This window comes from Pristiophorus japonicus, chromosome 6, assembly GCF_044704955.1.
Source record: "Pristiophorus japonicus isolate sPriJap1 chromosome 6, sPriJap1.hap1, whole genome shotgun sequence".
Lineage (NCBI taxonomy): Eukaryota > Metazoa > Chordata > Chondrichthyes > Pristiophoridae > Pristiophorus > Pristiophorus japonicus.
Window position 1 is genome coordinate 25,534,286 of NC_091982.1, and position 14,763 is coordinate 25,549,048.

The 14,763-nt window shown below is 43.5% G+C and overlaps 1 protein-coding gene across 3 annotated transcripts in view; it reads left to right on the top strand.

Annotated features, from left to right (window-relative positions):
- tenm1 (teneurin transmembrane protein 1) overlaps positions 1-14,763 on the top strand; it is a 1,011,052-nt gene that overhangs the window by 219,079 nt on the left and 777,210 nt on the right. Inside the window, exon 3 of one of the 3 annotated variants that reach the window (XM_070882702.1) lies at positions 9,901-9,921. The exons of the other annotated variants lie outside the window; for them this stretch is intronic. Within the exon in view, the coding sequence (XP_070738803.1) occupies positions 9,901-9,921 (21 nt within the window). The remainder of the gene's footprint in view (positions 1-9,900; positions 9,922-14,763) is intronic. 3 annotated transcript variants of the gene reach the window in all.

A 14,763-nucleotide genomic window follows, 5' to 3' on the forward strand; every position in this document is an offset into this window, starting at 1 on the left:
TCAGAAGAATGAGAGGGGACCTCATAGAAACATATAAAATTCTGACGGGGTTAGACAGGTTAGATGCAGGAAGAATGTTCCCAATGTTGGGGAAGTCCAGAACCAGGGGTCACAGTCTAAGGATAAGGGGTAAGCCATTTAGGACCGAGATGCGGAGGAACTTCTTCACCCAGAGAGTGGTGAACCTGTGGAATTCTCTACCACAGAAAGTTGTTGAGGCCAATTCACTAAATATATTCAAAAAAGAGTTAGATGAGGTCCTTACTGCTAGGGGGATCAAGGGGTATGGCGAGAATGCAGGAATGGGGTACTGAAGTTGAATGTTCAGCCATGAACTCATTGAATGGCGGTGCAGGCTAGAAGGGCCGAATGGCCTACTCCTGCACCTATTTTCTATGTTTCTATGTTTCTATAATATAGTCTCAGTATAAGTGGTCAGCCATTTAGGACTGAAATGAGACGAAAGTTCTTCAATCATGATGGTTGTCAATCATGGTTTATGAAGTCAAGACACCCAAGCAGCAAGAGGAGTTGAGGGTTGGGGAACAAGTAGCACAGTCAATACTGTAGTTTTTGAGGATACATTTGAGGGTGAGAAGCATAGAATAGTACAGTACAGAAGGAGGCCATTTGGCCCATCAAAGCTGTTCTGGCTCTTTTGAAGAGCAATCCAGTTAGTCCCACTCCCCCACTCTTTCTCCATGTCCCTTCAATTCTTTCTCCTTCAAGTATTTCCTCAATTCCCTTTTTAAGGCTGCCATTGAGTCTGTATCCACCACCCTATCAGGCAGTGCATTCCAAATCCTAACCACTTGTTGCATAAAAAATGTGTTTCCTCATGTCAACCTCTGGTTCTTTTGCCAATCCCCTTAAATCTGTGCCCTCTCGTTATCCACCCTTCAGCCACTGGAATCAGTTTATCCTTATTTTCTCTATCTAAGGTGTGGGGGAACATTTTAGAAAGATAATTCCATAAGGGCATGACAGCTAAAGGCTGTATCATGTTTACGATTATGCACCTTCCTCCTCCTCTCTCCAGAAACACACCTAGTTGCTTCTTGAACTCATTTGTTCCATCCACCTCAGAGAGAAGTTCTGGTAAACAGCTGGAACTGCAACTAAAGAGGGGACAAGCCAAGGGGTTAAAGGATGGAGTTGCAGAGCGCAGGTGTGTGCCAATCAGGCCATCTGGAGGGAAAATTAACTATTCTCATTGTAACAAAATGGGAAGTTTTTTTAAGTTTATAATTTTGCTACAAATAATAAACAACTGCTTCAATTCCTGGTGATAATTTTTGTCTAAAGGACCTCCTAATCTCCTAATTAGCATCAGCGACACTGTAGAAACAGGATACCACCATCTTTTGGCCAGGAATAATGTGCAACATGAAAAGACCTAGCAAAAAGAGGGGCAGAAAATAAGCCAAGGAGTGCTGGACAGGAAACAGTATAAGAGGAAACAACTTTACATTCGTGAAATTGTTTTATGGAAGGATAGCTGATTAAAGGTGGCTTGTTGCATTTTATGTGTTACTTTATGTGTAAATTCTATGTGTAAATTCATATTTCAGCTTAAAATCTCTGTTGAAAAGATGCAGTGGAATAGAAATGTGGACCATTGAAAAAGTTTGGCAGGGACAAAAGCCACATTCAGTGACGTTGTAAATATATTTCAAATTACTTCCTCTAATTTGAACAATTTAAAATGCCACACTCTTTTTAAAAATGTTTCCTTTTCATTCTACATAACAGCACAGCTGTTTAGAAAAAAGCTATTTACCATTCATTTTGTAACATTTTGTCATGTCACCATTTGCCTCTTGCACTTTTGTACTGCAAAACGATTATCATTAAGCTGGATTTTGCTGTAAAAATAACGGTGAGGCTAACTCGCGCAGTTAAACACAGAAATCCTGAAATTGCTATCCTGCATAAGCTTCCTGAAAATGTAGCTTACCATCTGACTCACCATTCAAATGTATTCAATGGTGTGCAGCTCCTGTATTTACCTCATATATACAAACTAAACTCACAAAAAGAAGTTAGGGCTGGTCTATTCAAGTGTAAGAACTCTTTTAATGACATGGTAACTGTCAAACTTAATTTAATTACTGCCAAACAACCTCTTTGGCACTGAAAATTAACCTTTGGAAGTGTGGAGTCTCATTCCTTCCCCGCTTAATTATTGTCGCAGATTTTTAAATTTTTTAAAAAACTTTTTCTTTGTCTCTCTTATCTCTGTCTCTTAATCCCATCTTCCTCCCTCTTTATTTTGCTTTCTGTACCTGATTTGATATTGAATTCAATATTTTAACTGACACTTCCTGGTTCAGACACTGCATTGCTCATTAATGATTTTTCAATCTGATTGGTTAAGAAGATACACAGATGCTTCCCCTGTTCACGCAGGTTGTGGATGCCCTGGAGGAACTTGCTGTGTAAAAACCCATAGAAAGTCTATGGGCAAATACAAGTCTAACAAACAGCTAGCGCAGGTTGTTCGCCACTCAGCGCAAAGTCTGGCCCATTGTGTTGTTAGCAGGAAGGTGCAGCCATATGCTGTTATTGTTCTGCATGTGTACATGTGTCTGTGAGTCAGTCACTCACTCCTCACTCACTCAATGACTGACTTCACTGGAACAAAACAAAAGCCTACTTCCTGTAAAAATCATTGGCAATAGAATAGAAAGTCCATACAAAAGAAAGAAAGATTTGGATTTATATAGTGCTTGTCATGACCACCTGACAACTCAAAGCGCTTTACAGCCAATGAAGTACTTTTGAAGTGTAGTCACTGTTTTAATGTGGGAAACGCACCATGGTTCGATTTTCAAGCTGTGCTGAGTTAGTTGAAAGCAGCAACGATAAACAGTTGCACAATTGACCCCAGCTCACCGTGATTAGGAAACAGACTAAATCAACCAGACTCCTTACTCCCATTTGCTATCCAGTGACCAGTGTTGGAAAGTGCCCATGTGTGAATGTTGGATAAGGAGAGAATCAAGCTTGTCAGTGATGTCCTCCACAGTTGAATACCCTGCTGATTCCCACTGTCCAGACTCACATGCGAAGGGTGGCCTTTTACGCCAGGTACCAGAAGGTTGGCAGCACCTGAGAAACTGCATGCCAGACGGAGCTTACATCTTGAGGAGAAGAGGAAATGCAAAAACAGATTTGCATTTATATTGTGCCTTATCACATCTTTCAGAAACATCTCAAAGCACTTCACACAACCTGTGGCTCAGTAGGTAGCACACTCACCTCTGTCAGAAGGTTGTGGGTTCAAGTCCCACTCCAGGAACTTGAGCACATAAATCTAGGCTGATAATCCAGTGCAGTGCTGAGGGAGCGCTGCACTGTCGGAGGTGCCGTCTTTCAGATGAGACGTTAAACTGAGACCCCGTCTTCCCTCTCAGATGGATGAAAAGATCCCATGGCACTATTTTGAAGAAGAGCAGGGGAGTTATCCTCGGTGTCCTGGTCAATATTTGTCCTCAATCAACATAACAAAAACAAATTATCTGATCATGATCACATTGCTGTTTGCTGTGCGCTAATTGGCTGCCGCGTTTCCCACATTACAACAGTGACGACACTCCAAAGGTATTTCATTGGCTGTAAAGCGCTTTGAAACGTCCGGTGGTCATGAAAGGCACTATATAAAAGCAAGTCTTTCGTTCTTTTATAATTATTTACTTTGACATAACTAACTAAAATCGCAACCATTTTGCAGACAACAAGATCCAAAATCAGCAATGAGAGGAATAACCATAGAAATATAGAAATTAGGTGCAGGAGCAGGCCATTCGGCCCTTCGAGCCTGCATCGCCATTCAATAAGATCATGGCTGATCATTCAACCTCAGTACCCCTTTCCTGCTTTCTCTCCATACCCCTTGATCCCTTTGGCCGTAAGGGCCATATCGAACTCCCTTTTGAATATATCTGTGAGATCTCTTAATTCCCAATGAAATACGAACTCCGATTGTAGTTTAAATGTAACTTTATTCTGGCAGCAGTAATAAGCTTCTGGCTTTAAGCCAGGCCTTTGTCCTTCTGAGACCACATGGCCAAAATGGCTGTACTTATACCTGGTTCAATTTACAGAAAAGAACTCGTCTTCTTTGACCTTATTGGCTCAATTGATTCTCTGTTAACCTTTAATTGGCTCGCAACCCAAAGGTCCTAAAATGTCAAGTTGATTGATGACTTAATACAATGTAGTCTGTGTTTTTTCAAAACTGCAGCTGGGTTGCAGAGCTTGAATTCTCTATCAATCCCCCTTTGATTCTTTCACAAACTGAATCATAAAACATCAGGTATCACTGGTTGAACATTCTACAAAATAATTTCATACATGTTAATAGAGTTTCCTTCCAAAATTTGTTGATGTGTTTCGCCACATGTCCGGACTAGTAGCTTCCACACAAATTTACACCAACCCAAGTTCTATCGTGGCCACAATGGAAGTCTGGTTTTAGTAGGTTAATTAACCTTATTCCAATTTAATCCAAATCAATATCTTAATTCAACCAGTAAACAACCTTCCCTTAAGCATAACATACCCCTGTGCCACGTACAGACGGTCTGCTGGGACCTGCAAGGTGTTTTACCTGCGGGACAGCAGCTACAGCCGCCTGGTCACAACAACATTTAATCAACATAAACAAACAATGTAAAAGTAAAACAATTACAACAAATAGAATTAAACCTTCCATCAATGAAGTTCCTATTGAACCTAGCCATTCAGTGGCTCTGCTCCACAAAGTGAATGATGGGGGTTGCTTAAGTTTTTCTACCTCCTTTTGGATATGCTCCGCTAAGTGGGTAATTTCTTCGGAGCTATCTGGGATATATGTGCAACACTCAGTTCCGAGTAGGGCGCAAGTACCTCCCTTTTCAGCCAGGATGTAATCAAGAGCCAGTCTATTCTGGAGGGCTACTGTGCGGATTGCGACCATTTCTGCATTGATTTTAACTAGGGCCTCTGAGGTATCATTGGCTACCCATTACACAACGGATGCCATGTTAATGGATTCCCTTGCCAGTCTGGCGGTCCCATACCTGGGGATCAGAATGGCAAAGAACCTCTCTGTTTCTGTGATAGCTCTCTTAGGACGGTGTAAATGTTCCGACAGTGACTTTATATGATACATATAAGGCACAATGTAGGCTAAATAGCAGGATCCCGTCCAATTCTGGGGCAGCCAAGGGTAGGCCTTGTGGCCACACACCCAATAGGTGCCATTATAGGCAATGAAGGTCAGCTGTTTCTTTGTCAGCAACACTCCGGGGCCTGTCCAGGCTTTTCCATCTGTTTTATTCAGAATCCCTGTTGCTTTAAAAACTCCCACATCGGCCCAGTTTGGACGGTTCCGTGGCTTGATTATATTATAATTCCGGGAGCAGTTACTATACCCCATATTTTGGCCTCCTTTGATGTTTCTACTCAGACAGAGCGATTCCCCCGGTCTTCCTATTCCCGTTGTGTTAGTGATAACAAAAAATGGGGGCCGTTTGGAATTATTGTAGCATGGTTGGTATCCCCCTTCAAAGGTAGTCGGATTGTAACCTGCTGACTTCCATTTACGTGCCCAGTTTTCCGTATCCTGAAACGCATTGCCTGTTTTGTTTTGATTAATTATCCACTCAGCCATTTCCGAGATATTCAAGGGAACTGGCCTCAAGGGAATCCCTCCATTTGAGTGACTAGGAATATGTGCACATACCCAACAACTAGAAATGTTACCTTGTTTGGCATAAATGTATAACATATATAAAAAAGTATTTACATGTAATTCCCTTACTACCCTACTATTTCCCTTTGGTGCAGAGGGTCGGCTAGTAAGAAGTAGGCAAATGCCGAGAAAACCTACAATCAATAATACAGTAAATTAATACATTTTGGCAAAAAGTAATTGTCCTTATTAGATTTCAGCTTCAGTTATGGGTGCTCGTTTAACGTGTGAAGCGTGGATCCAGGTTTTCTTTCCTTGGACCTTAACAGCTGCCTGGATGGTCAATAACACTTGATAAGGTCCCTCCCACTTGGCACCCAAAGGTTCTTTATGCAACTTTTTCACATACACCCAGACTCCCGGGATGATGTCGTGTCCTCCTTCGGGTGGATTACCCCAAGCTGCCGATACCTGTTGAGAAACAGAACTAATAGCATTGGTTAGGTTCTGACAGTATGATAACAAAGTGTCACTTATTAAGTGAACATCAGCTTTCCTTCAATCGATAGTTCCTGGCAGTGACATGGGTCTTCCTGTTATAATTTCAAATGGGCTTAGACCTGTAGTTCTGTTCAGGGTTGCACTAATGCTACATAGCCTGGTAGTGCCTGGGGCCATGGTGTTCCTTCTTGGTGATATTTGGCAAGCTGTTGTTTCAGAGTTCGATTCATTCGCTCTACTTGTCCTGATGATTGTCGATGATAAGAACAGTGTAAATCCCACGTAATGTTCAGTAACCTACAGACTTCTTGGCAGACAGCCTCTGTGAAGTGTGTTCCCTGATCTGAGTCAATGCTACTCGGGACTCCCCATTGAGGAATGTAATCCTTACACAAGACCTTTGCAGTGTGATTGGCTGTGGCTCTTTTAGTTGGGACAGCTTCTACCCATCTCGAGAATCTGTCGACCATGACAAGAATGTTAATGTATCCTTGGCATGAAGGAAGAGATATATAATCAACCTGCAGATGCTGGAATGGTCCGACAGGGGCAGGGGGCCTCAGTTGGGGCATTACCGTGAGGGGTCCAGAATTATTTTTCTGGCAGACGACACAGCGGTCTGTTACCAGCTGGGCATGTTTTTTAAATCCCCGACCCCACCAGCTTTTCTGGAACCATGCCGTCATCTGTTGTGAGGCCAAGTGTCCCCACGAGTGGATCTGTTGGGCTAAAAAAGGCATAAGCGCTTGTGGCGCGACTGACTTGTCGGTAACTCTTTGTCTCCAGACACCATCTTCACATAGCTTAATTCCTGCCTCAATCCATGTCCATTTTTCCTCTCGGGAGCACTCGCCTTGCATTGTTTGAAGGTCTCGTGTCAGAGTCCTGAGTGCTTTCAATCTGCACATCTGTGTTGGTTCTTCTGGGGGAACGCCCTGTGAGGCGGCATCTTTAGCTGCCTGGTTGGCTAGGGCATTTCCCTGTGCTTCCGTGGTATTTTCCTTGGTATGGGCCTTGCACTTCAGGATGGACACTTCCTGAGGTAATTGTATGGCCTCTAGTAAGTCTCGGACTTCTTTACCATTTCAGATAGGTGTACCAGCAGCAGTGAGGAATCCCCTTTTCCGCCATAACAGACTAAAGTCATGAGCGACTCCAAAAGCATAACGCAAATCTGTGTAGACATTAGCTGTCTGTCCTTCTGCTATTCGACATGTTTCTGACAGGGCCCGTAACTCGGCCTGTTGTGCTGACGTTCCTGAGGGTAAACATCCTTTTGCCACTACCTCATATAAGGTTGTAACTGCCCATCCTGCTTTTCTGGTACCATTGTCAACAAAGGAGGAACCATCTGTAAACAGGATGAGGTCTGGGTTGTGCAGAGGCTTCTCTGCTGCTAAGGCTGCTTCTTCTGTTTCTTTTAAAATCTCCACGCAGTCATGCTCTTCACATTCTCCCCCCTCTTGCTCCCTCGATTCTGACATCGAGAGCAGAGTTGCGAGATTAACCGGGCTGGCCCGGACGATATGGAGATTAGGAGCTTCCAAAACTGCTGTCCAGCGGGTCCATCTAACTGCCGTCACCTGAGACATTCTATTCATAGACAGCAAAGCGTATATGGTGTGGGGACACTTGACAATCAGCTTTTGGTCGAGGACTAGACCCGCAGTGATCATTACCGCTCGATATGTAGCTTCCATGACCCTTAGGCAACTTCCCCATCCGAGGGCTACCGCATCCAGTTTTGCCGAATAATAGCCAATAGGTCTTTGCCGATCCCCATGTTCTTGTGTCAGTATAGCTGTCATATAACCTTCTTTCTCATGGACAAACAGGGTAAATGGCTTACCACTGTCGGGGATTCCCAGAGCTGGTGCCGAACACAAAGCCTTTTTCAAACTCAGGAAGGCCTCTTGCTGTTCCTTAGTGAGGGTGATGGCTTCTTTAGAGGCACGTTTCCCCTTTAAAATATCATTCAATGGCTGAGCAAGCTGTGCGAAGGAGAAAATCCAATTTCTGTTAAAGTTACACAATCCCAAAAAAGACCTTAGTTGGTGGGTTTTTTAGCAGCCCGAATGGCTGCAGTTCTATCCTGGGTAAGTTCTCTCTTTCCTTGTGAAATCTTTTGTCCCAGGTATACAACCTCTTCTTGGGATATTTGTGCTTTGTCGATGCTGGCTTTATGTCCTTTCAGCCAAAGGTGGTCCAGCAAAGCTCGTAAATCTTGTTCATGCTGTTCTTCTGTGTTTGAAGCTAGCAGGATATCGTCCACATATTGGATGACAGGGGAGGTAATTCTCGCAAATGGCTTTGTAAAGCCATGTGGAATACCGTAGGGCTGTTGTGGAAACCGGGTCCAAGTGTACTGTTGTCCTTGGACCGTGAAAGCAAACCAGTGTCGAACCTCCGGTGCCAGAGGCACCGACCAAAATCCGTTGGCCATATCTATAACCGAGAAATATTTATGTTCCGGTTTAAGGGCATTAAAAATGGTGGCGGGATCTGCGACCAAAGGAGCTTTTTGATCAATACACTGGTTAGCTTTCCTATAATCGACAGTCAAATGCCAAGTCTCATTAGATTTCTGTACCGGCCACACGGGGCTATTGGAGGAGCTATGTGTTTTAATAAGCACCCCTTGTTTCTCCAATTGCTGAATAACCGGTAAGATTCCCGCGATAGCAGTTGGACTGATGGGATACTGTTTAGTGCATGGAGGCTTTGTCCCGGTAAATGACGCAGGCTCCGTCTGGAGTAGGCCACAATCATTCTTATCTTCAGCCCATATCGGGTGTTCCTTCAATTCTTCTTTCTTCAAAATTCTAATTGACCATGTCACCCGACCATTCTCGAAATGCAACGATGAATCTATTTGGATTAGAACGTCCATTCCCAAAAGGGGTTGATCTACTGGGCCTATCCAGACCGGCGTGGTTAATTCATGTGGACCCAGCCCTATAAGTACCGGTGTTGTCCTTTTAATTTCCATTTTATGGCCCCCAACTTCATAGGCTGTACGTGCCCTACCATCCAACGACAAAAAGTCTCCATATTGTAGGGGTAAGCATGTTAATTCTGCCCCTGTGTCTAAAAGACAGTCCACATCCTTATCGCCCACCCTCACAGTTATATATAGCCCATCTCCCCTTTGTTGTATTAGTGCGAGGAGGTGGATCAGGGTGGGCTCTAATCGTTTTTTGCTATCCCAAGTAACTCCTTCTGTTGTTGTATTGTCAGTTGCTTAAATGCTTCTTTGAGATCATTATCTTGTGATAAGTCTGGTTTGTTGGCTGAATTGTATCCCTGGCTGCGTCCTCTTCCTCGGCCATGACCTTACTGTTTTGCCCTGCACGTCTTGGCCCAGTGACCTTCTTTCCCACAATAATGACATTTTCCGGGTAATTTTCCTAATGACTGTTTATCGGAATCCTGGGATCTCCATCCCATAGCCTGTACAGCTCGGACTTTAGCTCCCATATCCCGATCTAATTGGTTACATTGATCCACCAATGCTGCAAAGGTAGTTCCTCTACCTTCCCAGTCCGGTAACACTACCTTAAGCATTTTGGACAGTTCTGGCTTTAGACCTGCCACGAAAGCTGCTTTCAGGGGTCCAAACACTTGTTCATCCATTTCCTCATCCGTATTATTCATGTTTTAGCCACGTGCATATAAACCGCTCGTCATACTCCAGGACCTCCTCTGTTCCTTTCTGTTGGCAGGCTGCAATTTTTCCCCAGTCTGTCTTAGCTGGACTGAAGGCTTGCAGCCAGTGTATAATCGCCTCCCATCCTGCGTTTAATTCTTGTTCATCCTGCCCCAAAGTTTCTTCTACCTTGTCGTGCAATTTTCTTCCTTGTGTTTTTGGCACCATTATGGTCAAAATTTGCACTCCGTCCCAGGGATGAAGTTGATATATATTTCTTAAGTGGTCCAATTGGTCCCACGTTTTCACTCCCCCTTTCTTTGGATTGGGCAATTCCTTGGACCATTTATCAATTTTCTCCGGCAGACCCAATCATGAAATAAGTATTCTGCATACACCCTTTTCCTCGTTTTTTTGGTTCCGCCCTCATCCGCAGTCTCTTCTGATTTGACTACAACTCGTCTTTTTTTAAACGGGGCAAAGCGCACCCCTAACTCTTCATCCTCCGACCCTGTATCGTCTGAGGCTTCAGAATCCGTATCTATTCCTCGGTCGTGTCCTCGGGTTTGCGCTTTTAATTTATCCAAACTTGGGTGCCCTGGGAATTGACCGATACATTTTCCTTTTACGATTACTGTCTCTTGACTGAATGATTTTTTCCATTCTTTAATTTCACCTTTAAGATCTTCAACTTCCGCTTCTGACTTTTCAAGTTCAAGTCTTTTCTGTCGCAGTTGTGCACAAATAGCTTGCAATTGGTCCTTTGTATTGGTCAGTTCTCGATCATGTTGGGAACGCATTATAATTTCATTCCGCTTTCGGATCTGTCCCATAACGGCTAGGGACCATCTAGTTCGCTCTTTATTTTTCATACGGGTCGTTTTTCCCCAGACACTTTTAATCTCGTCCAAGGACCATTGTCCTTTGGAGGTTCCGTACTTTTGTTCGATCTTAATACAGATTTTAGATAAGTTGAATTGTTGCTCTATGTATTCTTTCAACTGTTCGAGGATTTCATCTATCAAAACCTCAGATGGTGCCTGCCCGCCTTTAACAGTTGTAGGCAATTCTTTGCTCTTATCTCCTGCTGCGATAATACTGATTTCTTTACTGGGGTCTCGAGTCGTAGGCTTTCCAGCCGATCAGTGGGTCGGTGATTAATTAACTAACACACCGCCGAAGTTAGATGTCTATGGGACCTCGAGCCGACTACCAACCGGAGGGTTCGCAAACCGGAGGCTTTCGGAATCGCATAGAAGGAGAGGCGAATTTAGACTTTTGACCGAGGACTTTTATAAAGAGGAGTCCTTACCTCAGTCCGATGTCCAAAATTCAGTTTCTTCCCTCAGCGATCGTGTTTGTGATGCCAAAATTGTTAGATCTCTTAATTCCCAATGAAATACGAACTCCGATTGTAGTTTTAATGTAACTCTATTCTGGCAGCAGCAACAAACTTCTGGCTTTAAGCCAGGCCTTTGTCCTTCTGAGACCACATGGCCAAAATGGCTGTACTTATACCTGGTTCAATTTGCAGAAAAGAACTCGCCTTCTTTGACCTTATTGTCTCAATTGATTCTCTGTTAACCTTTAATTGGCTCGCTACCCAAAGGTCCTAAAATGTCAAGTTGATTGATGACTTAATGCAATGTGGTCTGTGTTTTTTCAAAACTGCAGCCGGGCTGCAGAGCTTGAATTCTCTATCAATATCTAACGAACTGGCCTCAACAACTTTCTGCGGGCGAGAATTCCACAGGTTAACCACTCTCTGAGTGAAGAAGTTTCTCCTTATCTCGGTCCTAAATGGCTTAACCCATATTCTTAGATTGTGACCCCTGGTTCTCGAACTCCCCAGCAACGGGAACATTCTTCCTGCCTCTAACCTGTCCAATCCCGTCAGAATTTTATATGTTTCTTTGAGATCCCCTCTCATTCTTCTAAACTCCAGTGAATACAAGCCCAGTTGATTCAGTCTCTCCTGTTAGTCCTGCCATCCCAGGAATCAATCTGGTGAACCTTCACTGTACTCCCTTAATAGCAAGTACGTCCTTCCTCAGATTAGGAGACCAAAACTGAACACAATATTCCAGGTGTGGTCTCACCAAGGCTCTGTACAGCTGCAATAAGACCTCCCTGCTCCTATACTCAAATCCTCTAGATATGAAGGCCAACATACCATTTGCCTTCTTCACTGCCTGCTATACCTGCATGCTAAACTTCAATGACTGATGTACCATGACACCCAGGTCCCGTTGCACCTCCCCTTTTCCTAATCTGTCACCATTCAGATAATATTCTGTCTTCCTGTTTTTGCCCCCAAAGTGGATAACCTCACATTTATCCACATTATACTGCATCTGCCATGCATTTGCCCACTCACCTAACCTGTCCAAGTCACCCTGCAGCCTGTTAGCATCCTCCGCACAGCTCACACCGCCACCCAGCTTAGTGTCCATCTGCAAGCTTGGAGATATTACATTCAATTCCTTCATCTAAATCATTGATGTATATTGTAAATACCTGGGGTCCCAGCATTGAACCCTGCGGCACCACACTGGTCACTGTCTGCCATTCTGAAAAGGACCCGTTTATCCCGACTCTCTGCTTCCTGTCTGCCAACCAGTTCTCTATCCACGCCAGTACATTACCCCCAATACCATGTGCTTTAATTTTACACACTAATCTCTTGTGTGGGACTTTGTCAAAAGCCTTTTGAAAGTCCAAATACACCACATCCACTGGTTCTCCCTTATCCACTCTACTAGTTACATCCTCAAAAAATTCTAGAAGATATGTCAAGCATGATTTCCCTTTCATAAATCCATGCTGACTTGGACTGATCCTGTCACTGCTTTCCAAATGCGCTGCTATTATATCATTAATAATTGATTCCAACATTCTCACCACTACCGATGTCAGGCTAACCGGTCAAAAATTCCCTGTTTTCTCTCGCTCTCCTTTTTTTAAAAGTGGTGTTACATTAGCTACCCTCCAATCCATAGGAACTGATCCAGAGTCTATAGAATGTTGGAAAATGACTACCAATGCATCCACTATTTCAAGGGCCACTTCCTTAAGTACTCTGGAATGCAGCCTGTCAGGCCCTGGGGATTTATTGGCCTTCAATCCCATCAACTTCCCTAACACCATTTCCTGACTCATAAGGATTTCCTTCAGTTCCTCCTTTTCGCTCGATCCTCGAATCCCTAGTATTTCCGGAAGGTTATTTGTGTCTTCCTTAGTGAAGACAGATCCAAAGTATTTGTTCAATTGGGCTGCCATTTCTTTGTTCCCCATTATAAATTCACCTGATTCTGACTGCAAAGGACCTACATTGGTCTTCACTAATCTATTTCTCTTCACATATCTATAGAAGTTTTTCCAGTCAGTTTTTATGTTCCCTGCAAGCTTCCTTTCATACTTTATTTTTCCCTTCCTAATTAGATCCTTTGTCCTCCTCTGCTGAATTTTAAATTTCCCCCAGTCCTCAGGTTTGCTGCTTTTTCTGGCCAATTTATATGGCTCTTCCTTGGAGTTAACGCTCTCCCTAATTTCCCTTGTTAGCCACGGTTGAGCTACCTTCCCCTTTTTTTTTACTCCGGATGTACAATTGTTGAAGTTCATCCATGTAATCTATAAACGTCTGCCATTGCCTATCCACTGTCAACCCTTTAAGTATCATTTGCCAGTCTATCCTAGCCAATTCACATCTCATACCATTGAAGTTAGCTTTTCTTAAGTTCAGCACCTTAGTCTCTGAATTAACATTGTCACTCTCCATCTTGATAAAGAATTCTGCCATATTATGGTCACTCTTCCCCAGGGAGCCTCGCACAACAAGATTGATAATTAGTCTTCTCTCATTACACAACACCCAGTCTAGGATGGCCAGCTCTCTAGTTGGTTCCTCGACATATTGGTCTAGAAAGCCATCCCTAATACACTCCAGGAAATCCTCCTCCACCGCATTGCTACCAGCTTGGTTAGCCCAATCTATATGTAGATTAAAGTCGCCCATGATAATTGCTGTACCTTTATTGCACGCATCCCTAATTTCTTGTTTGATGCCATCCCCAACCTCACTACTACTGTTTGGTGGTCTGTACATAACTCCCACTAGCGTTTTCTGCCCTTTGGTATTCCGCAGCTGTACCCATACAGATTCCACATCATCCAAGCTGATGTCCTTTCTTACTATTGAGTTAATTTCCTCTTTAACCATTAACGCTACCCCACCTCCTTTTCCTTTCTGTCTATCCTTCCAAAATGTTAAATACCCCTGGATGTTGAGTTCCCAGCCTTGGTCACCCTGGAGCCATGTCTCCGTAATCCCAGTTTGTTTCTTTTTGGTGGTGTTGGTTACATAGTAACCTAGGAACTGGAGTGGGCCCTTGAGCTCCTCAAGCCTGTTCCACCATTCAATGAGATCATGGCTAACCTGCAACTTAAATCCATATGTCCACCTTTGGCCAATGTCACTTAATGCCTTTAGTTGACAAAAAGCTATCAATCTCCGATTTAAAATTAATGATTGACCGAGCATCAATTGCCATTTGCGGAAGAGAGTTGCAAACGTCTATCATGCATTGTGTGTCGAAGTGTTTCCTAATTTCACTTCTGAAAGGTCTGGCTCTAATTTGTAGACTATACCCCCAGTCCTAGAATCCCCAACCTGTGGAAATAGTTTCTCTCTATCTACCCTATTTGTTCCCATTAACACCTTGAAAGCTTTGATCAGATCACCCCTTACCCTTCTAAATTATAGGGAATACAACCCTAATTTGTGTAATCTATCCTCGTAACTTAACCCTTGAAGTCCAGGTATCATTCTGGTAAATAAATGCTGCATTCCCTCCAAGGCCAATATATCCTTCCTAAGTTGTGGTGCCCAGAACTGCTCACAGTTGACGGCGGGTGGGAGAGGAATGTTGAACACCTGGAA